Here is a 24,395-nt window from a genome sequence, read left to right as displayed (position 1 = left end):
GGTGCAGTCATCCTGTCTCCTTTGCAGAAAAGCATCCCCAAAGAATGATGTTTCCACCTCCATGCTTGACGGTTGGGATGGTGTTCTTGGGGTTGTACTCATCCTTCTTTTTCCTCAAAACACGGCGAGAGACAGCCCCGAAACCTGAAGGATCTGGAGAAGGTCTGTATGGAGGAGTGGGCCATAATACCTGCTGCAGTGTGTGCAAACTTGGTCAAGAACTACAGGAAACAAATGATCTCTGTAATTGCAAACAAAGGTTTCTGTACCAAATATTAATTTCTGCTTTTCTGATCAAATACTTATGTCATGCAATAAAATGCAAATTAATTACTTAAAAATCATATAATGAGATTTTCTGGATTTCTGTTTTAGATTCCGTCACTCACAGTAGAAGAGTACTGTGATGGTAATTTTATCGATCAGAAATCTTTAAGAAGGAAGTACAGAGACGAAATACTCTCGGCACAATTAACAGTTTATTAATTATTAATTTGCAAATAAGAGAGACGCGTCAACCGCTTACAAACATAATCGTCTGAGGAGTCTCTAACTCAATACAGCTCATTCAACAGTATATATCACATACAGAAAGGGGTGTGGTAAGTTGTTGCCCATCTGTCTTGTGTAACATTTACCCAAAAGGTGTGCTGTCCCCCCACCTTATCCTTCTCAACTCCCGAGGAGACACAATGTCTGGATAATCAACAGAGACACTAAAGGGTTATACAGATTTACTGATTTACCATCTAATCCAATGGTGCGGGTCCAGGATGCTGGTCAAGGATGCCTCCCCAGGCAAACACCAGACCCCTCTCGGCATCCTTAACTAGCAACTCATTCATACATGTATAGGAAGACCAAGAATACATCAGTTCAAGAATTTCCACAACAGTACCTATGATAAAAATTACAGACTTCTACATGGTTTGTAATTGGGAAAACCTGCAAAATCGGCAGTGTATCACTGTTATCCCCACTGTAAGTAGCCTGCCCCTTTAGTAAAATCTGTATTTTTTAGTTTTGAATTTTGCTGTAAGGTGGCAGGTTGAGCAGAACCAATTTTTGCCATGTGGATAAGCTAGAAACCACATTCATAATCACATGTTAAAAAAAAATTGCACCCAGATCCCTCCAAGGACATTGAATGCTGCAGCTGCTAAGATAGAATCCTGTTGTAAACACTGGTTTTAACCCCGTGTTCTTTCTCTCCACTATCTTCACTATTCTCTAGGTTGAGGAGATGGTGGCTGTGCTGCAAGCCCACCAGGCTAACGAAAAGACAATCAAATGTCTAGGCTCCTAATTAATATTAAATTAATATAGTATAATGCTGGCAAGTTACATAATTCATTTCAATGCTCTTTATACAAGCAATAACCAGGACGTTATTTGCTTGAGTAAAGTGCAATACCACATTGCAGAGCTAGTGCTCTTATACACTCCTAAGTCAGATAGATTATTTCAATATTGCCTCTATCATTTTCAGGTGTTAATTACCTATAAAGTTTAACACAGCACCTAAAAACATTGATGGAGGACTGTACATGTTTTTACCAGACTAAATTCATTAAAGAAACAACACATCACTTAGAATCACTTAAATCAGGAATTCAAGTCATGATTACAAAAACGTAAAAAAATAACTTTCCAAATAACATTTCTGAAAAACAACACCATGAGTTAAAGCTGTGATTGATTCCAACCCACCACATCAATGTTTACGCAGTTTTATAATTTACAATATTAATCCTGTGCCCAAACACTTGCTTAAAAGTGGCCACTTTTAACTGGTTTTATCCCTCTGAATTAGCCCCAAGGTGGTTTTGGTCTCAGATTTCACTTTCATAACTGTTTTCCTGCAAAGAAGGGACCTTTTCATGTGCTTTTTAAACTTCTGATCTCTAAGGCCGTAGATGAGAGGGCTGAGCAGCCGTGGTTAAATATTAGTTATAATGGTATTGCAAAACATTATGACTGAGTGGAAGTCTGGGAAGAGGACAGTAAGGGCAGTGTCCATGAGAGGGGTGATGTAGGACAGCATGGATAACAATAGCTGCACAACATGCAAAAGTATAGTCATCTGGGCATTTCTGGATGAAACTGGATCTGAGGTGGCAGCTTTAGCTGAAAACACCACTCTAAAATATGTGTAGATCAGTGTTATCCACACAAAGCACAAATAAAGGATATTGGTGGCATAGTCTGTGTTATGGTTGTGAGTTGACTGAATGCGGACCCCTTATGGTCCGCATTGCCGGCAGTAAGTCAGACTTGTTCCCAGTGCATGTTGGACTCCGGCAGGGCTGCCCTTTGTCGCCGGTTCTGTTTGTAATTTTTATGGACAGAATTTCTAGGCGCAGCCAGGGGCCGGAGGGTGTCAGGTTTGGGGACCACACAATTTCGTCTCTGCTCTTTGCAGATGATGTTGTCGTGTTGGCCCCTTCAAACCAGGACCTTCAGCATGCACTGGGACGGTTTGCAGCCGAGTGTGAAGCGGTGGGGATGAGAATCAGTACCTCCAAATCCGATGCCATGGTCCTCAGTCGGAAAAGGGTGGCTTGCCAACTTCAGGTTGGTGGAGAGTGCCTGCCTCAAGTGGAGGAGTTTAAGTATCTAGGGATCTTGTTCCCGAGTGAGGGAAGGATGGAACGGGAGATTGACAGACGGATCGGTGCAGCTTGTATTGATGTATTGGTCTGTCGTGGTGAAGAAAGAGCTGAGCCGCAAGGCGAAGCTCTCAATTTACCGGTCAATCTACATTCCTACTCTCATGACCGAAAGGACAAGATCCCGGATACAGGCGACCTACGACACGCGGGAGGGACTATGTCTCCCGGCTGGCCTGGGAACGCCTCGGTGTCCCCCCGGAAGAGCTGGAGGAAGTGTCTGGGGAGAGGGAAGTCTGGGCATCTCTGCTTAGACTGCTGCCCCCTCGACCCGGCCCCGGATGAAGCGGAAGAAGATGTATATATGTATGTATGTTCTGCAAACTGCTGCCCTTTTATTCACCACCTAGACCCACCCCTTGTAATTGCTGGATGTGGATTTTCCTTATACTCTGGAGGACGAAACCTGCCAAAATAAAATAAATAAATGTATCAATAAATATATTCGTACATAAAAATATACATAAAAATATAATAATAATATAATAATAATATTATATTATTTCCTTATTTATTTAATTCCTTGATCATTCATTTCTGTATTTATTCATTTTTATATTCATTTCCATAATCTTATATTCCTGTATATATTTATTTCTGTATTTATTTCCCTATTCTTGTATTTATTTATTAAAGCTGCTACCCCCGCGACCCGATACCGGATAAGCGGATGAAGATGAGAGAGATGAGATTTATTTATTCATTAATGTATTATTATTTTTTATTTTTTTCTGTTTATGTATTTATGTATTTCCTAGATCCTTGGCACATCTCCATGTTGCCAAATCCCTATTCCTAGTTTATGCAATGCATCGTTGGTGCATAGGTGATATGAATAAGGTATTTCAAGAGGAGTTTTCACCAAGTGAATAGGCTATGAGGATGGTGCATTTTTGCGGGTCTGTCTCAGAAATCCTGGCATTGAAATGGGTTAATTTCTGTGGCAGTTTTTGCAGAAAGGGTCTCGGAACAAGGGTGTGGCTGTACAATAATGCGGCAGGGACTGAAAGCAGACCTCTCCCATTTATAGGGAGAGTAGCAATCAGCCCCCAGATGTGTAGACTGGTGCTCAGGATCAGTGGTGATTACAGGTGCTCTGGTGCAGGGGTGCCTTCATGGAGTGCCGGGAACAAGGAGACTGGTACTCGTGGAGATGTAATGACAGACAAACATATAAACAAACAAAACGCACACATAAGGAACCAGAGGCAGGGAGAGACACAAAAGGAAAGGGAAAAATATGGCCCGAAGTGCTCCGGAGGGCTGTGTCCTGACAAGCACCTACATCTTATTTTAAAGGGGAGGCCTAAGTGGCCAAATCACACCATTTCAATGGTGTGATTTGGATGTTCCAACAAATATAGATCTATATTTGGAGTTTGCCCTAACTTCATGCCTGTCTCACAGCTCAGAGATTTTCTGCAATTTGGCTGAGGTCTTTTCATAGTTTTGACCTTTAGTCATGCCTTCTACGTGGCTTCATTAAAACACCTACATGAATTAAGCTGTTAGACACTAGTTCAGCACCAAGATTAAAGTTATTTCTAATGTCAAGTCAAACAGCAGCAGCCTACCAAGCTTTCTAACCATTTTTGCAGTCTACAATGTAAGACATAAGTTACTGTTCAGGCGTGCTTCCTCCCTACTACTGGTAAACACTGCCTTGTGTACAGTACTCTTGAGTCAGTCCATGTGGTATTATAGCAAGCATTTAATAATGCAATTATTTATACCTTTCAATTGGGATGGAGGGGTTATGTAGGCTGTTTTAAATGTGTTAGTTTTGAGTTGTTAAGTGTATGCACTTAAATCTAACAGAACATTGCACAGTTAGGCTATGTCAGCTTTTTTACAGCAGGGCGATAATTCTATTCTTATACTTTTTGCAGTTTTTCAAACAGGGTCTGTGACCATGTTCATCTCGATTTAGTTCATTTTGATTTGCCACTGTGAGTTCAAAGCTTGTCAGTTTACAAGAAAAGTAATGGAGGTCATTGAATATATTTTTCTATTCACTGTTATCCTTGGTATCCGCTGATAATATATAACCACATTGGGCTTAAATGTATAGCAAATTTAGCATATTTGTCAAAGTCATAACTAGTACAGATGGTAAAATGCCTGACACTTGTTAAAAACCCTGCTTGGTTAAAAATGACCAGTATAAACCGTAGCATGTATGTTGGGGAAATTTCCGAGACCTGTTGTATTCTCACCGATTAAAGGACTGAGTCCCATTGTTTAGATAAGTTGAGGACTGTGGAAGAGGGGGAGCTGGTATTTGCATAGGGGGCATCATTGAATGGTGTCGGCTGGTTATAAAGGTACTCATTCATCTGTGCATCTGTATGACTCATCGGGGCATCTATTGTCTGTCCAGATGCTGTAGGAACTCTTAGAATTGAAGAAGTTACTTATGACAGGAAGGAGAGCTGTTCTGTGTGAAGCTTAGGTAAACACAACAGTAAACATTATGGCAGGAAGGATAAGGTGGGGGAGGATAGCATTTGACTTGTGTGATAGAACAAAGGGAATGTGTTTTATTGACATGAGACAGATGGCAGAATTTCGTCTCTGTATTTCTTTCTAAAAGAGTTCTGATCGAAAAAATTACCATCACAATGTATCTTTTCCAATTTAGGGTAAAAGGTTCGACTGCAACACCATGTGGAATTCAGGATAGTTGGGAAGAAAGTCTTGATGTCGCACTTTCATGACATCTGGTGTATGGAATTATATTCAGAACTTTTGATGCATCAAGCGGTTCCTTTCAGTTTAAACTATTAACTTATTGCTACAAAGAAATACTGTCATGTCATCTTCTTCCGCTTATCCGGGGCCGGGTCGCGGGGGCAGCAGTCTAAGCAGGGATGCCCAGACTTCCCTCTCCCCAGACACTTCCTCTAGCTCTTCCGGGGGGACACCGAGGCGTTCCCAGGCCAGCCGGGAGACATAGTCCCTCCAGCGAGTCCTAGGTCTTCCCCGGGGTCTCCTCCCGGTGGGACGGGACCGGAACACCTTCCCAGGAAGGCGTTCCGGAGGCATCCGAAAAAGATGCCCAAGCCACCTCAGCTGACCCCTCTCGATGTGGAGGAGCAGCGGCTCTACTCTGAGCTCCTCCCGGGTGACCGAGCTTCTCACCCTATCTCTAAGGGATCGCCCGGGCCACCCTGCGGAGAAAGCTCATTTCGGCCGCCTGTATCCGGGATCTTGTCCTTTCGGTAATGACCCAAAGCTCATGACCATAGGTGAGAGTAGGAACGTAGATTGACTGGTAAATCGAGAGCTTCGCCTTGCGGCTCAGCTCTGTCTTCACCACGACAGACCGATACATCGACCGCATTACTGCAGAAGCTGCACCGATCCGTCTGTCAATCTCCCGTTCCATCCTTCCCTCACTCGTGAACAAGACCCCTAGATACTTAAACTCCTCCACTTGAGGCAGGCACTCTCCACCAACCTGAAGCGGGCAAGCCACCCTTTTCCGACTGAGGACCATGGCCTCTGATTTGGAGGTACTGATTCTCATCCCCACCGCTTCACACTCGGCTGCAAACCGTCCCAGCGCATGCTGAAGGTCCTGGTTAGAAGGGGCCAACACGACAACATCATCTGCAAAAAGCAGAGACGAAATTGTGTGGTCCCCAAACCTGACACCCTCCGGCCCCTGGCTGCGCCTAGAAATTCTGTCCATAAAAATTACGAACAGAACCGGTGACAAAGGGCAGCCCTGCCGGAGTCCAACATGCACTGGGAAAAAGTCTGACTTACTGCCGGCAATGCGGACCAAGCTCCTGCTTCGGTTGTACAGGGACCTGACAGCCCTTAGCAAAGGACCCAGGACCCCATATTCCCCAAGCACCCTCCACAAGATGCCGCGAGGTACACAGTCGAATGCCTTTTCCAAATCCACAAAACACATGTGGATTGGTTGGGCAAACTCCCATGAACCCTCCAACACCCCGTAGAGGGTATAGAGCTGGTCCAGTGTTCCACGGCCCGGACGAAAACCACACTGTTCCTCCTGAATCCGAGGTTCTACTATCGGCCGTATTCTCCTCTCCAGTACCCTGGCATAGACTTTCCCGGGGAGGCTGAGAAGTGTGATCCCCCTATAGTTGGAACACACCCTCCGGTCCCCCTTCTTAAAAAGAGGGACCACCACACCGGTCTGCCATCCCAGAGGCACTGTCCCCGACCGCCACGCGATGTTGCACAGGCGTGTCAACCAAGACAGCCCCACAACATCCAGAGACTTGAGGTACTCAGGGCGGATCTCATCCACCCCCGGTGCCTTGCCACCGAGGAGTTTCTTGACCACCTCAGTGACTTCAGCCCGGGTGATGGACGAGTCCACCTCTGAGCCCTCATCCTCTGCTTCCTCAATGGAAGAAGTGACAGCGGGATTGAGGAGATCCTCGAAGTATTCCTTCCACCGCCCGACGACATCCTCAGTTGAGGTCAACAGCTGCCCACCTCTACTGTAAACAGCGTTGGTAGGGCACTGTTTCCCTCTCCTGAGGCGCCGGATGGTTTGCCAGAATCTCTTCGAGGCCAGCCGATAGTCCTTCTCCATGGCCTCACCGAACTCCTCCCAGGCCCGAGTTTTTGCCTCCACAACCACCCGGGCTGCAGCCCGCTTGGCCTGTCGGTACCCGTCAGCTGCGTCAGGAGTCCCACAAGCCAACCAGGCCTGATAGGACTCCTTCTTCAGCTTGACGGCATCCCTTACTTCCGGTGTCCACCACCGGGTTCGGGGATTGCCGCCTCGACAGGCACCGGAGACCTTACGGCCACAGCTCCGAGCGGCCGCTTCGACAATGGCGGTGGAGAACATGGTCCACTCGGACTCAATATCTCCAGCCTCCCTCGGGATCCAGTCGAAGCTCTGCCGGGGTTGGGGGTTAAAGATCTCTCTGACAGGAGACTCGGCCAGACGTTCCCAGCAGACCCTTACAGCACGCTTGGGCCTGCCGAGTCTGTCCAGCTTCCTCCCCCGCCATTGGATCCAACTCACAACCAGGTGGTGATCAGTTGACAGCTCCGCCCCTCTCTTCACCCGAGTGTCCAAGACATACGGCCGCAGGTCAGATGAAACGACAACAAAGTCCATCATCGACCTGCGGCCTAGGGTGTCCTGGTGCCACGTGCACTGATGGACACCCTTATGCTTGAACATGGTGTTCGTTATGGACAAACTGTGACTAGCACAGAAGTCCAATAACTGAACACCACTTGGGTTCAGATCAGGGGGGCCGTTCCTCCCAATCACGCCCCTCCAGGTGTCACTGTCGTTGCCCACGTGGGCGTTGAAGTCCCCCAGTAGAACAATAGAGTCCCCAGTCGGAGCACTTTCCAGCACCCCTCCCAGAGACTCCAAGAAGGTCGGGTACTCTGCACTGCCGTTCGGCCCGTAGGCACAAACAACAGTGAGAGACCTATCCCCGACCCGTAGGCGCAGGGAAACGACCCTCTCGTTCACCGGGGTAAACTCCAACACATGGCGGCAGAGCTGGGGAGCTATAAGCAAACCCACACCAGCCCGCCGCCTCTCACCATGGGCAACTCCAGAGTGGTGAAGAGTCCATCCTCTCTCAAGGAGTTTGGTTCCAGAGCCCAAGCCGTGCGTAGAGGTGATCCCGACTACCTCTAATCGGAACCTCTCAACCTCACGCACTAACTCAGGCTCCTTCCCCGCCAGCGAGGTGACATTCCACGTCACGACATTCACGGTCAATGAATGGAAAATATGGTGATTCTGTTGGATGAAAAAACAGTGGACAAAGTGCAAATATTTTGTAACAGCAGTTCCATATGTCAAATGTAAATGAAAACATTACCCATCCAATCCCAAATCAAAGCACTAACAGATTTTATTACATCTGCGTTATTCTTTCACAGGAAGCAAAGAGAAGGGAATTTAAGCTATTCAAAAAAATTGCAGTTTGAACATTGTTTACTTCAAACCCAAAAATGTATTGTATAAACTGAATAAATTCTTTAAGATCAAACTTCACTGAACAGTACTCATCTAATATTTAGTTGGATAACCTTTGTTTACAACTTATTGTTTAAATAGATAACTCATAACTTTATGTTTAAATAGATTATTTTGCTATGTGTAGGTGGGGTATAGAACCAAGTCAAACATGGAAATCCAAATCCACACGGGACGACAAGTTCCCATTGGGGTCACTTTAGGGTTTAAGTCAGGGCTGCCCAACCTACAGGAGAGTAGAAAACCTACAGGACAGTAGATCTCCAGGCACAGGGTTGGGCAGCCCTGGTTTAGGTGTTCCTGCATTAGATTGGGTTCGAGTAAAAGGTTATAGGTCAGGGTTAGATTTGGGTGTGGAACTGGAATGGGGGAAGCATGGATTTCTGGGTCTAGTTTGGGCCATGGGTGATACACCTCCGGTCAAAAGCTTAAGAACACCGCAATTGTTCCAGTTTTTATTGAAAATCACACAGCTACATGTCTTTGAAATGTACTCTGAAATTAAAGCATAGAACAAATGAACAGTTGGAGACAAAAAATAAATCATGGAATTGTTTTGTTTAACAAAATGTAATCTACATTTTTGACTCAACAAAGTATCTACCTTGCAGATATAACAGCCGACCACACTCATGGCATTCTTTCTACATTGGAAATCATATTGTTTGGAATGTTCTTCCCAACACTGTTGCAAAAGTTCTCACAAACGTTGCACTTGTAAGTTGCTTTGCTTTCACCCTTGTGCTCAGTTAATTCCAAACCAGCTCAGGGGGGTTTAAATAAAGAGACTGTGCCGGCCAGGTCTGCCAGACCTTTTCCTGTCAGAGTTTCCTCCAGTTTCCAAGTGCCTTTTGATGGTGTAGGAACTTTTCTCATTGACACCTTTCTTTGCAATTGCTCAAAAGGAAAGATCAAAATTTTTAAGTGTTGTATTTGTCTGTCTGCCTTTGTTAATGCCTTTTTCTCACCATTTTATGATAGCAAGATACTACTTACTGCAGTACAATACTGTCCAAAAAATGCTGAAATGGGTGCTGTTACACAGTCTGTTCCAACACTGGTTTTATAAAGAGGCTTTGTTAGTTATCTACAAAAGTTGGGACACTTGTAGGAATTGTTAGCATCAACTTTCAAGGCTTAATGGGGGTGGTCTAAAACTTTTGACCAGTATTTAATTTCCCTATATGTGTAGATCGGACAATAATGCATTTAATGCACACATTGCCAGCTTTCATTTAGTCACTGTTTTAGTAGCTTTAATAGGCATACCTGAATTTGTTGCGTAGAAATGCTCGATGTAGGTTTTGAGTTATGGATGTTATTCGCTTGATCAGTTGGTTTTATTGAGATCTTGCAACAAATGGACATGGAATGTCATTTATATCCACATTCTAATTAAGAGCCACACATACAGGAGCATTTTTAATGCTACAATCTGTTAAGCCTCCAAACCTGAGTAAACCCTCCTTGATGTACTCCCCTCAGTAAATGGGTTTCCCTGTTTAGTAGTGCACTGCCCCAACCTGTGACTCGCTTCTGTAGATATTTTGATTTTAAGTTGTTTGTGCAGTACACTTGAGATGCAACAAACAACAGATAAACAGCAGAGAATCTAAGTAGTTTGCCCCTTTAGTAAAACAAATCTGTATTTTGCAATTTTAAATTTGGCAGGAAAGTGGCAGGTTGAGCAGAACAAATGTTTGCAACCTTATAAAAGCTCATCTTAATCAAGTTTAAAATGTCATGGGAAAAACAACCTTGCAGTGAAAACCAATTACATTTCAATCACCCTTTAAAAATAATTCAAAATAAAACAAACACAAAATGATTTAAAATAATAAACCTGACATATTAAGCAATTGTTTTGGTGTTTTCTATACTTATCAAGAGCATATTTACTGTAATTCACATGCATTTCTGTTTGTTGCCTGGATTGCTTTATCAACATTTAGATCATGTGAAAATGCTAGAAAACACATTCATAATCACACATTAACAAAATATCCAACCTTGAAGATTCTTTATTTGTTTTCACAGTAAAGTCAAAAAAGCTTAACAATCTTGCATGTGTCAAAAATGTCACCAGAAGCAACGCTCTGACAGCAGTTCTACAAAAATAATTGCACCCAGACCCCTCCTAGGACAATGAATGCTGCAGCTGCTGAGACAGAATCCTGTAGTAAACACTGGTTTTAACCCCGTGTTCTTTCTCTCCAAGATCTTCACTGTTCTCTAGGTGGAAGAGGCGGTGGTTATGCTGCAAGCCCAACAGGCTAAGGAAAAGACAATTAAATGTCTAGGCCCCTAATTAATATTAAATTAATATAGTATATTACTGGCTAGTTACATAATTAATTTAAATGCTCTTTATACAAGCAATAACCAGGACCTTATTTGCTTGAGTAAAGTACAATACCACGTTGCTGAGCTAGTGCTCTTATACACTCCTAAGTCAGATAGATTATTTCCATATTGCCTCTATCTTTTTCAGGTGTTCATTACCTACAAATTTTAACACTGCACCTAAAAACATTCATGAAAGACTGTACGTTTTTACCAGACTAAATTAATTAAAGAAAAAAACGCATCACTTAAATCAGGAGTTCAAGTCATGATTACAAAAATGTAACAACAAAAAACTACTTTCCAAATAATATTTCTGAAGAACAACACCATGAGTTAAAGCTGTGATTCATTCCAACCAAGCACATCAATGTTTATGCAGTTTTATAATTTACAATATTAATCCTGTGCCCAAACACTTCTAAAAAACATCAGACAATACCTGTGAAGACAGGTCACCATTGTATTGCTTTTATCCCTCTGAATTAGCCCCCAGGTGCTTTAGGTCTCAGATTTCACTTTCATAACTGTTTTCCTGCAAAGAAGGGACCTTTTCATGTGCTTTTTAAACTTCTGATCTCTAAGGCCGTAGATGAGAGGGCTGAGCAGCCGTGGTAAAATATTAGTTATAATGTTATTGCAGAACATAACGGCCGAGCGAAAGTCTGGGAAGAGGACAGTAAGGGCAGTGTCCAAGACAGGGGCGATGTAGGACAGCATGGATAACAATAGCTGCACAACATGCAAACGTATAGTCATCTGGGCCTTTCTGGATGAAACTGGATCTGAGGTGGCAGCTTTAGCTGAAAACACCACTCTAAAGTATGTGTAGATCAGTGTGATCCACACAAAGCACAAATAAAGGATATTGGTGGCATAGTATGTGTTATAGTTGTATACTGACTGAAAGATATTTATAGAATAGCACATTAAACTAGAAGAGAAAAATGACAAAGGCTTGAAGACAAAGGTAATAATGACTTTGATGAATCCGGGAATGGCCCCCACAACCCAAATACAGGCAATGAGCATGTAGGTCCTACTCACTGTACAGATTAAAGGATGCTGTAAAGGGTGACAGATGGCTATAAAGCGTTCAATTGACATGGCTGCCAAGTTTAAAGGAGTGTTTTTATGAGCGTTCTCACAAATCAGAAGCAGAACTATACACAGAGACACATTTAAGTTAGGGCAAACATAGGACAATACATGCAAGTTCACCATCATAGACACCATGACATTGTCATTGATGATCAGCTGCATATAAAGGATGTACCTGGAGTCACTTTGGAAGTTCACATTGGTGAAGAAGGTGTACAAAAGGGTTCCATTAATGTAGTTAATAATGAGGCCAAAAAGAACGACTGTGAGGTTTTTGAGCAACGCCTCTTCAAAAACGTCTCGGCGCATGTTGAGTGTGGAGAAGTTGCTGTTCATCCCTGTTGCTGACAATAAATCTGACTGGAATGCTACGTATCAGGGAGTGAGAGGCACTAACAATAGCACTTTTTCTTCAAAACACAATATCAAAGAAAAAAGATGCATTAAATACAAAGATCAGCAGTTAAATTCATCAGGAAAAGGATAAAGGACTCATGACTAATTTGAATGATTTGCTGTTCATTGAAAATGTATACATAGAACTCAATGTCCCACTGAATGGATGATATGTCTTTCTACACTTTGCAGGTGCTAGAAGGCTTTATTATAGTCATTGGTGTGAAAAAAAGTTGCCCACTGGTGAAAAACATGGGACACAAACAATGACACAGTACTCAAGGGTCCCAACCTAATGTCATGACCCAGGGTATTTGAAGTGGACCAATGTTGCCGTAAGAGGTGTTTGTTTATTGCAATGATCTGCTTTTTGCAGATTGCTCACATGGGACTTGGAGAGTTTGAGATAAACATCTGATCCCGGTAGCTTAGGGGATGTGATGACATTTCATGTCTCCTTGGACTGAGGCCCAAAAGACTCCTAACAGGTTATTACCAGAATACAATGTTGTCATAAAACAATTCTAATTAGAAGTTGTAAACAAGGGTCAGGAATTATTTGATTCAAATTTCTGAATATATATGTGGCATTTGAGGTGGTTAGTACTGTCCAGAGGGATTGGAATGCGAAGTTGGAGGAATATTTCCAAACACAGAACTTCTCAAACATTTGACCAGTTCTTTGGTCATATAGTAATTGTAACATTTTACTGATTATATACACATACAGACTACTCCCTTGAATGTGAAAGTCTTCTGTTTGGACACACCAAACTTTTGGCTGATACATAGAAAACTTTGCACACTTGTACAATCCACAATCAGTCCCTATTAATGCATTAAAGGCATTGACATATTATAGGAAATGAAATATTTTTTGAAATCCACGGGCTAAAAACAAAAATCACCATAAATACAGATAATTCAAGTTAGAACATTAAACTGCCATGTGGTTTCCCTGCCAAATGGGATGATGGTGAAGTGATGTCCAAAGAAGTGTACAGACCTCGCCTCTAGTAACTTTAATAAGAAAATTGGCAAATTACTACCTTTATCTATTTATGGTGAAGTTGCCTTGGTCAATTCTCTGGTGATGTCACAGTTCACTTATTTATTCAGGGCACTTTTTACAGGAAGTCAAGTAAAAAAAATATTTGAATTTGAAATGGTTTACCAGACAATGTAAAACAGGCACATTTCTATAACAAATACAAGTTGGGAGGAGTTCAATTATTTTCATGGTAAATGCAAAGCAAACAGATATTTACTGATAAAAGAGCACGTAATAGCCGCCAGCTCCTCCCGCTGCCCAGTGGCCGCAGCCGCCAGCGCCCCCCGCTGCCCAGTGGCCGCAGCCGCCAGCGCCCCCCGCTGCCCAGTGGCCGCAGCCGCCAGCTCCTCCCGCTGCCCAGTGGCCGCAGCCGCCAGCTCCTCCCGCTGCCCAGTGGCCGCAGCCGCCAGCTCCTCCCGCTGCCCAGTGGCCTCAGCCGCCAGCTCCTCCCGCTGCCCAGTGGCCTCAGCCGCCAGCTCCTCCCGCTGCCCAGTGGCCTCAGCCGCCAGCTCCACCCGCTGCCCAGTGGCCTCAGCCGCCAGCTCCTCCCGCTGCCCAGTGGCCTCAGCCGCCAGATCCTCCCGCTGCCCAGTGGCCTCAGCCGCCAGATCCTCCCGCTGCCCAGTGGCCTCAGCCGCCAGCTCCACCCGCTGCCCAGTGGCCTCAGCCGCCAGCTCCTCCCGCTGCCCTGTTTTCGCCGCCGCCAGGACCCGCCGTGGACTGGCCGCCGCCCGGGCCCGCGGATGACTGGCCGCCGCTGCCCGGGTCCGCGGATGACTGGCCGCCGCCGCCCGGGCCCGCGGATGACTGGCCGCCGCCGCCCGGGCCCGCGGATGACCGCCGGCTCCCCCGTCTCCTATTCCTCTGCCGGCTCCCCCGGCTCCTACTCCTCCGCCGGCTCTCCCGCCGGCTCCGGACCCTCCGCCGGCTCCCCCGGCTCCTGCTCCTCCACCGGCTCCTATTCCCCCGCCGGCTCCCCCGTCTCCTATTCCTCTGCCGGCTCCTATTCTTCCGCCGGCTCCCCCGGCTCCTACTCCTCCGCCGGCTCTTCCGCCGGCTCCGGACCCTCCGCCGGCTCCCCCGGCTCCTGCTCCTCCACCGGCTCCTGCCCCTCCGCCGGCTCCTACTCCTCCGCCGGCTCTTCCGCCGGCTCCTGACCCTCCACCGGTTTCCCCGTCTCCTACTCCTCCGCCGGCTCCTGTTCCTCCACCGGCTCCCCTGTCTCCTAATCCTCCGCCGGCTCCCCCGGCTCCTACTCCTCCACCGGCTCCTATTCCCCCGCCGGCTCCATCGTCTCCTATTCCTCTGCCGGCTCCTATTCCTCCGCCGGCTCCCCCGGCTCCTGCTCCTCCGCCGGCTCCTATTCCCCCGCCGGCTCCCCCGTCTCCTGCTCCTCCGCCGGCTCTTCCGCCGGCTCCTGACCCTCCGCCGGTTTCCCCGTCTCCTATTCCTCCACCGGCTCCCCCGGCTCCTGCTCCTCCGCCGGCTGTCGACCCTCCGCCGGCTCCCCCGGCTCCTGCTCCTCCGCCGGCTGTCGACCCTCCGCCGGCTCCTCCGGCTCCTGCTCCTCCGCCGGCTGTCGACCCTCCGCCGGCTCCCCCGGCTCCTGCTCCTCCGCCGGCTGTCGACCCTCCGCCGGCTCCCCCGGCTCCTGCTCCTCCGCCGGCTGTCGACCCGCCGCCGGCTCTCCTGCCGGCTCCAGTCCCTCCGCCGGCTCTCCCGTCTCCTGACCCTCTGCCTCCCCGGCCTGTCCCTGCGGCTCCGCCTCCCCGGCCTGTGCCGGCGGCTCCGGGCGCTGAGCCTCCGCCGGTCCGGGTGTGGTCGTCCCGGTCTTGCGGTCGGGAGCCCGCGCCTTTGGGGGGGGGTACTGTCACGTCCCGGCTGTGCCCCTAGCCATCTCTGCGCTGGGTTCGGGGCATAGCCAGGACAGGACAGGAGGTGGCCTTTAGCCACCTCTACTCCTTTTTTTGGTTTCCCCAATTGGAGGCAGGTGTTAGTTATTGCCTCCAATTGGGGACCCTATTTAAGTTTAGTTTGTTAGGCCCCAAGGCGTGGTTCATTTTGGTTTTGTTTATCCTGTGTAAGGAATACCCACGTCACTGGTTGCTGCCTTTTGTTTTATTGGAGTCCTTCTTTATTTTTTCATTAAATATGGATTACCTTCCCTACCTTTACACTGCGCCTGTGTCCTTTTCATCCCACGACCGTGACACTAACTTCATGCCTGTCTCACAATTCAGTGATTTTCTGCAATTTGGCTGAGGTCTTTTCATAGTTTTGAACTTTAGTCATGCCTTCTACATGGCTTCATTAAAACACCTACATGAATTAAGCTGTTAGACACTAGTTCAACACCAAGATTAAAGTTATTTTAATGTCAAGTCAAACAGCAGCAGCCTACCAAGCTTTCTAACCACTTTTGCAGTCTACAATGTAAGACAAAGGTTACTGTTCAGGAGTGCGTCCTCCCTACTACTGGTGAACACTGCCTTGTGTACAGTACTTTTGAGTCAGTCCACGTGGTATTATAGCCAGCATTTAATAATGCAATTATTTATACCTTTTAATCGGGATTGAGGGGTTATGTCGGCTGTTTTAAATGTGTTAGTTTTGAGTTGTTAAGTGTTTGCACTTAAAACAAACAGAACATTGCACAGTTAGGCTATGTCAGCTTTTACAGCAGGGCGATAACTCTATTCTTATACTTTTCGCAGTCTTTCAAACAGGGTCTGTGACCACGTTCATCCAGATTTAGTTTATTTTGATTTGCCACTTTGAGTTCAAAGCTTGTCTAATTACAAGAAAATTGATGGAGGTCATTCAATATATTTTTGGGCTATTCACTGTAATCCTTGGTATCCTCTGATAATATATAACCACATTGGCATTGTTAGCCCTGGGCATCTTGGGCTATAGCCCCTGATCTTTTACGAATAGCCCCGGATCTCAAATGGACCAAAAAAGTATAATAGCACCTGATCTATTCATCTGTATTTCCAATCGCACAGTAGTCTATACTTCCGCGTCTTAATTTTAGGATTTTTCATAGAAAAAATTTATAGCAAATGTAGCATATTTGTCAGTCATAACTAGTACAGATCTTAAAATCCCTGACATTTATTAAAAACTATGCTAAACCGTAGCATGTATCTTTTCCAATTTAGGGTAAACGGTTCGACTCCAACACCATGTGGAATTCAGGATAGTTGGGAAGAAATTCTTGATGTCCCACTTTCATGACATCTGGTGTATGGAATTATATACAGAACTTTTGATGCATCAAGCTTTTACTTCCAGTTTAAACTATTAAATTATTGCTACAAAGAAATACTCATATGGGGAATTGAACTGTGCAGTGTCGCAAAGTAATCAAATCTGTGGATCATGTGTTCTGGTACTGTCCATTGACTTCTGGAGTCAATAATTCAGGGTTGGTTTTTGGGTCTTGGTATATTGATTGGTGATCTGAAAAATTAACGGTCAATGAATGAAAAATATGGTGATTCTGTTGGCTTCAACACTTTCCTTTAATGAATATAGCAGAATAGATTTTATGACTGGAAATGTTCAGGTATTTAATATAGCATCCCAGCAAGACAGAGATATACCATTATGTTCAAAAAAATTGCAGTGCATGAAAAACAGTGGACAAAGTGCAAATATTTTGTAACAGCAGTTCCATATGTCAAATGTAAATGAAAACATTACCCATCCAATCCCAAATCAAAGCACTAACAGATTTGATTACATCTGCGTTATTCTTTCACAGGAAGCTAAGAAAAGGGAATTTAAGCTATTCAAAAAAATTGAAGTGTGGACATTGTTTACTTCAAACCCAAAAATGTATTAATGAATAAACTGAATAAATTCTTCAATATCCAACTTCACTGAACAGTACTCATCTAATATTTAGTTGCATAACCTTTGTTTACAACTTATTGTTTAAATAGATAACTCATAACTTTATGTTTAAATAGATTATTTTGCTATCTGTAGGTGGGGTATAGAGCCACATCAAACCTGGAAATCCAAATCCACACGGGACGGCAGGTTCCCATTGGGGTCACTTTAGGGTTTAAGTCAGGGCTGCCCAACCTACAGGAGAGTAGAAAACCTACAGGACAGTTGATCTCCAGGCACAGGGTTGGGCAGTCCTGGTTTAGGTGTTCCTGCATTAGATTGGGTTTGAGTAAAAGGTTATAGGTCAGGGTTAGATTTGGGTGTTGAACTGGAATGTGGGAAGCATGGATTTCTGGGTCTAGTTTAGTTGTTGTAAGGTCAAAACCTTAAGAACACCTCAATTGTTCCAGTTTTTATTGAAATTCACACAGCTGAAGGTCTCTGAAATGTAAAGCATAGGACAAATGAACAATGGGAGACAAAAAATAAATCATGGAATTGTTTTGTTTAACAAAATGTAATCTAAATTTTTGACTCAACAAAGTATCCACCTTGCAGATATAACAGCCCACCACACTCATGGCATTCTTTCTACATTGGAAATCATATTGTTTGGAATGTTCTTCCCAACCCTGTTGCAAAAGTTCTCACAAACGTTGCACTTGTAAGTTGCTTTGCTTTCGCCCTTGTGCTCAGTTAATTCCAAACCAGCTCAGGGGGGTTTAAGTAAGGAGACTGTGCCGGCCAGGTCTGCCAGACCTCTTCCTGTCAGAGTTTCCTCCAGTTTCCAAATGCTTTTTGATGGTGTAGGAACTTTTCTCATTGACACCTTTCTTTGCAATTGCTCAAAAGGAAAGATCAACATTTTTATGGGTTGTATTTGTCTGTCTGCCTTTGTTAATGCCTATTTCTCACCATTATGATAGCAAGTACTACTTACTGTAGTACAATACTGTCCAAATAATGCTGAAATGGGTGCTGTTACACAGTCTGTTCCAACACTGGTTTTATAAAGAGTCTTTGTTAGTAATCTACAAAAGTTGGGAATTGTTAGCATCAACTTTCAAGGCTTAATGGGGGTGGTCTAAAACTTTTGACCAGTAGGTATCTACACTGCATGAAGAAAGGCTCATGAAGGAATTTCTGAGATTTTGAATCCAGCACAGACTTTTAAAAATTGTGTAGATTGTTTCTTCTTCATGCTACTTCCTTATTTTTACATTTGTTGTCATGTATTTTATTTAATTCCCCTATATGTGTAGATCGGACAATAATGCATTTAATGCACACATTGCCAGCTTTCATTTAGTCACTGTTTTAGTCGCTTTCATAGGCATACCGGAATTTGTTGCGTAGAAATGCTCGATGTTGGTTTTGAGTTATGGATGTTTTTCACTTGATCAGTTGGATTTATTGAGATCTTGCAACAAATGGACATGGAATGTCATTTATATCCACATTCTAATTAAGAGCCACACATACAGGAGCATTTTTAATGCTACAATCTGTTAAGCCTCCAAACCTGAGTAAACCCTCCTTGATGTACTCCCCTCAGTAAATGGGTTTCCCTGTTTAGTAGTGCACTGCCCCAACCTGTGACTCGCTTCTGTGGATGTTTTGATTTTAAGTTGTTTGTGCAGTACATTTGAGATGCAACAAACAACAGATAAACAGCAGAGAAGCTAAGTAGTTTGCCCCTTTAGTAAAACAAATCTGTATTTTGCAATTTTATATTTTGGAGGAATGTGGCATGTTGAGCAGAACAAATGTTTGCAACCTTATAAAAGCTCATCTTAATCAAGTTTAAAATGTCATGGGAAAAACAACCTTGCAGTGAAAAGCAATTACATTTCAATCAACCTTTAAAAATAATTCAAAATGAAACAAACACAAAATGATTTAAAATAATAAACTTGACAAATTAAGCAATTGTTTTGGTGTTCTCTATACTTATTAAGAGCATCTTTACTGAAATTCACATGCATTTCTGTTTGTTGCCTGGATTGCTTTATCAACATTTAGATCATGTGGATGAGCTAGAAAACACATTCATAATCACACATTAACAAAAAATCCAACCTTGAAGATTCTTTATTTGTTTTCACAGTAAATACAAAAAAGCTGGACAATCTTGCATGTGTCAAAAATGTCACCAGAAGCAACGCTCTGACAGCAGTTCTACAAAAAGAATTGCACCCAGACCCCTCCTAGGACAATGAATGCTGCAGCTGCTAAGACAGAATCCTGTAGTAAACACTGGTTTTAACCCCGTGTTCTTTCTCTCCACTATCTTCACTATTCTCTAGGTTGAGGAGATGGTGGCTGTGCTGCAAGCCCACCAGGCTAACGAAAAGACAATCAAATGTCTAGGCTCCTAATTAATATTAAATTAATATAGTATAATGCTGGCAAGTTACATAATTCATTTCAATGCTCTTTATACAAGCAATAACCAGGACGTTATTTGCTTGAGTAAAGTGCAATACCACATTGCAGAGCTAGTGCTCATATACACTCCTAAGTCAGATAGATTATTTCAATATTGCCTCTATCATTTTCAGGTGTTAATTACCTACAAAGTTTAACAATTCACCTAAAAACATTCATGAAGGACTTTATGTTTTTACCAGACTAAATTAATTAAAGAAAAAAACGCATCACTTAAATCAGGAGTTCAAGTCATGATTACAAAAATGTAACAACAAAAAACTACTTTCCATATAATATTTCTGAAGAACAACACCATGAGTTAAAGCTGTGATTCATTCCAACCCAGCAATTCAATATTTATGCAGTTTTATTATTTACAATATTAATCCTGTGCCCAAACACTTCTAAAAAACATCAAACAGTACCTGTGAAGACAGGTCACCATTGTATTGCTTAAAAGTGGCCACTTTTAACTGGTTTTATCCCTCTGAATTAGCCCCAAGGTGGTTTTGGTCTCAGATTTCACGTTCATAACTGTTTTCCTGCAAAGAAGGGACCTTTTCATGTGCTTTTTAAACTTCTGATCTCTAAGGCCGTAGATGAGAGGGCTGAGCAGCCGTGGTAAAATATTAGTTATAATGTTATTGCAGAACATAACGGCCGAGCGAAAGTCTGGGAAGAGGACAGTAAGGGCAGTGTCCAAGACAGGGGCGATGTAGGACAGCATGGATAACAATAGCTGCACAACATGCAAACGTATAGTCATCTGGGCCTTTCTGGATGAAACTGGATCTGAGGTGGCAGCTTTAGCTGAAAACACCACTCTAAAGTATGTGTAGATCAGTGTGATCCACACAAAGCACAAATAAAGGATATTGGTGGCATAGTATGTGTTATAGTTGTATACTGACTGAAAGATATTTATAGGATAGCACATTCTACCAGAAGAGAAAAATGACAAAGGCTTGAAGACAAAGGTGATAATGACTTTGATGAATCCGGGAATGGCCCCCACAACCCAAATACAGGCAATGAGCATGTAGGTCCAACTCACTGTACAGATTAAAGGATGCTGTAAAGGGTGACAGATGGCTATAAAGCGTTCAATTGACATGGCTGCCAAGTTTAAAGGAGTGTTTTTATGAGTGTTCTCACAAATCAGAAGCAGAACTATACACAGAGACACATTTAAGTTAGGGCAAACATAGGACAATACGTGCAAGTTCACCATCATAGACACCATGACATTGTCATTGATGATCAGCTGCATATAAAGGATGTACCTGGAGTCACTTTGGAAGTTCACGTTGGTGAAGAAGGTATACAAAAGGGTTCCATTAATGTAGTTAATAATGAGGCCAAAAAGAACGACTGTGAGGTTTTTGAGCAACGCCTCTTCAAAAACGTCTCGGCGCATGTTGAGTGTGGAGAAGTTGCTGTTCATCCCTGTTGCTGACAATAAATCTTACTGGAATGCTACGTATCAGGGAGTGAGAGGCACTAACAATAGCACTTTTTCTTCAAAACACAATATCAAAGAAAAAAGATGCATTAAATACAAAGATCAGCAGTTAAATTCATCAGGAAAAGGATAAAGGACTCGTGACTAATTTGAATGATTTGCTGCTCATTGAAAATGTATACATAGAACTCAGTGTCCCACTGAATGGATGATATGTCTTTCTACACTTTGCAGGTGCTAGAAGTCTTTATTATAGTCACTGGTGTGAAAAAAGGTTGCCCACTGGTGAAAAACATGTGACACAAACAATGACCAAGTACTCAAGGGTCCCAGCCTAATGTCATGACCCAGGGTATTTGAAGTGGACCAATGTGACCATAAGAGGTGTTTATTTATTACATTGATCTGCTTTTTGCAGATTGCTCACATGGGACTTGGAGAGTTTGAGATAAACATCTGATCCTGGTATCTTAGGGAATATGATGACATTTCATGTCTCCTTGGACTGAGGCCCAAAAGACTCCTAACAGGTTATTACTAGAACACATTGTTGTCATAAAGCAATTCTAATTAGAAGTTGTAAACAAAGGTCAGGAATTATTTGATTCAAATTTCTGAATATATATGTGGCATTTGAGGCAGTTAGTACTGTCTAGAAGGATTGGAATGCCAAGTTGGAGGAATATTTCCAAACATAGAACTTCTCAAACATTTGACCAGTTCTTTGGTCATTTAGTAATTGTACCTCCCAGTTATTGCATTCATTAAAACTGGCCATTTGGAAGGCTTTGATTAATAGAAGAAATCAGGGAGACAGGTGAAGTAGAGACGGATATTTAAACATGGTCTCTGCTGCATATGTCCATGGAAGTCGGAGTGTTAGCACCGGACTAAAGCTATGCACAGTTCATTCATCTTAAAATAACTTGTCTGGACAACCCATTGTCTGGATTATGGGTGTCTTTAAGTTTTTCGTTGTGACTTTCGCGTAAGTAATTTCTGACCCACATGTTCCACCAACTGCAGCCCTTTTATTCACCACTTACACCCTACCCCACCCTTTATAATTTCTGGATTTTCCACATCCAGACCAAACCTGCCAAAATAATAATCATAGAAATAAATGTATCAATAAATATATTTATACATACAAATATAAGAATACATATATTAATCAACATTATTTCCTTATTTATTTTATTCTATTCATTTCTGTATTTATTCATTTTTATATTAATTTCCTTAATCTTATATTCCTGTATATATTTATTTCTGTATTTATTGATTTCCGTATTCTTTTATTTTGGTATTTATTTCCCTATATTTCCGCTTTGATGTTTTAATTTGAGTATTTGTTTTATGTAATTGTTTTCAAATATATATTTTTTGTAAAGCAAATTGAATTGCTTCGATGTATGAATTGTGCTATATAAATTAATTCCTTGCTTGCTTGCTATTCTTTTATTTCCGTATTTATTTATTAATGTATTATTTTACCTACGAGCAAGGTGCTTTTTGAAATCCTGGCATTAAAATGGGTTAATTTCTGTGCCAGTTTATTAGACCAGACTTATATTTAAATTGATCGTATTTTCCCAAAAATCCTCTTGGTTTGAACCTATTCACTGGCATTGAAATCAACTCACTTGGAGAAAAGGACCTCTTCATTTCCCCAAAACAAATTTTCTAGAGGCTAACTGGCATACATTTGCACTGGTCAAAGTTGTATCCAGACTCAAATATCAACCATCCATCACAGAACCTTGAGGATGATCTTATTTTAAAGTGGAGGCCTAAGAGAGTGTTCCATTTCAATGGTGTGATTTGGATGTTCCAACAAATATAGATCTATATTCGGAGTTTGCCCTAACTTCATGCCTGTCTCACAGCTCAGTGATTTTCTGCAATTTGGCTGAAGTCTTTTCATAGTTTTGAACTTTAGTCATGCCTTCTACATGGCTTCATTAAAACACCTACATGAATTAAGCTGTTAGACACTAGTTCAACACCAAGATTAAAGTTATTTTAATGTCAAGTCAAACAGCAGCAGCCTACCAAGCCTTCTAACCATTTTTGCAGTCTACAATGTAAGACAAAGGTTACCGTTCAGGAGTGCGTCCTCCCTACTACTGGTGAACACTGCCTTGTGTACAGTACTTTTGAGTCAGTCCACGTGGTATTATAGCCAGCATTTAATAATGCAATTATTTATACCTTTTAATCGGGATTGAGGGGTTATGTCGGCTGTTTTAAATGTGTTAGTTTTGAGTTGTTAAGTGTTTGCACTTAAAACAAACAGAACATTGCACAGTTAGGCTATGTCAGCTTTTACAGCAGGGCGATAACTCTATTCTTATACTTTTCGCAGTCTTTCAAACAGGGTCTGTGACCATGTTCATCCAGATTTAGTTTATTTTGATTTGCCACTTTGAGTTCAAAGCTTGTCTAATTACAAGAAAATTGATGGAGGTCATTCAATATATTTTTGGGCTATTCACTGTAATCCTTGGTATCCTCTGATAATATATAACCACATTGGCATTGTTAGCCCTGGGCATCTTGGGCTATAGCCCCTGATCTTTTACGAATAGCCCCGGATTTCAAATGGACCAAAAAAGTATAATAGCACCTGATCTATTCATCTGTTTTTCCGATCGCACAGTAGTCTATACTTCCGCGTCTTAATGTTACGATTTTTCATAGAAAAAATTTATAGCAAATGTAGCATATTTGTCAAAGTCATAACTAGTACAGATTTTAAAATGCCTGACACTTATTAAAAACTATTCTTGGCTAAAAATGACCAGTATATACCGTAGCATGTATCTTTTCCAATTTAGGTTAAAAGGTTCGACTGCAACACCATGTGGAATTCAGGATAGTTGGGAACAAATTCTTGATGTCCCACTTTCATGACATCTGGTCTATGGAATTACAGTGGGGAGAACAAGTACAGTGGGGAGAACAAGTATTTGACATACTGCCGATTTTGGAGGTTTTTCTACTTACAAAGCATGTAGAAGTCTGTCATTTTTATCATAGGTA

The 24,395-nt window shown here is 42.9% G+C and overlaps 2 protein-coding genes across 2 annotated transcripts; both read right to left on the bottom strand.

Annotated features, from left to right (window-relative positions):
• Positions 1-11,511: 11,511 nt before the first annotated feature.
• LOC105009555 (odorant receptor 131-2-like) lies at positions 11,512-12,447 on the bottom strand. Its single transcript, XM_010868978.4, has one exon. It carries the CDS (start codon positions 12,445-12,447, stop codon positions 11,512-11,514), a length of 936 nt encoding a protein of 311 aa, XP_010867280.3.
• Positions 12,448-20,289: 7,842 nt separating this feature from the next.
• Positions 20,290-21,332, bottom strand: LOC117595364 (odorant receptor 131-2-like). Its single transcript, XM_034295717.1, has one exon. The coding sequence runs from the start codon at positions 21,330-21,332 to the stop codon at positions 20,358-20,360; it is 975 nt and encodes a 324-aa protein (XP_034151608.1). The 3' UTR covers positions 20,290-20,357.
• Between the last annotated feature and the right edge of the window lie 3,063 nt (positions 21,333-24,395).

The sequence above is a fragment of the Esox lucius genome, chromosome 12 (assembly GCF_011004845.1).
Source record: "Esox lucius isolate fEsoLuc1 chromosome 12, fEsoLuc1.pri, whole genome shotgun sequence".
NCBI classification, from domain to species: Eukaryota; Metazoa; Chordata; class Actinopteri; order Esociformes; family Esocidae; genus Esox; species Esox lucius.
This window is presented reverse-complemented; position numbering and strand designations above follow the sequence as displayed.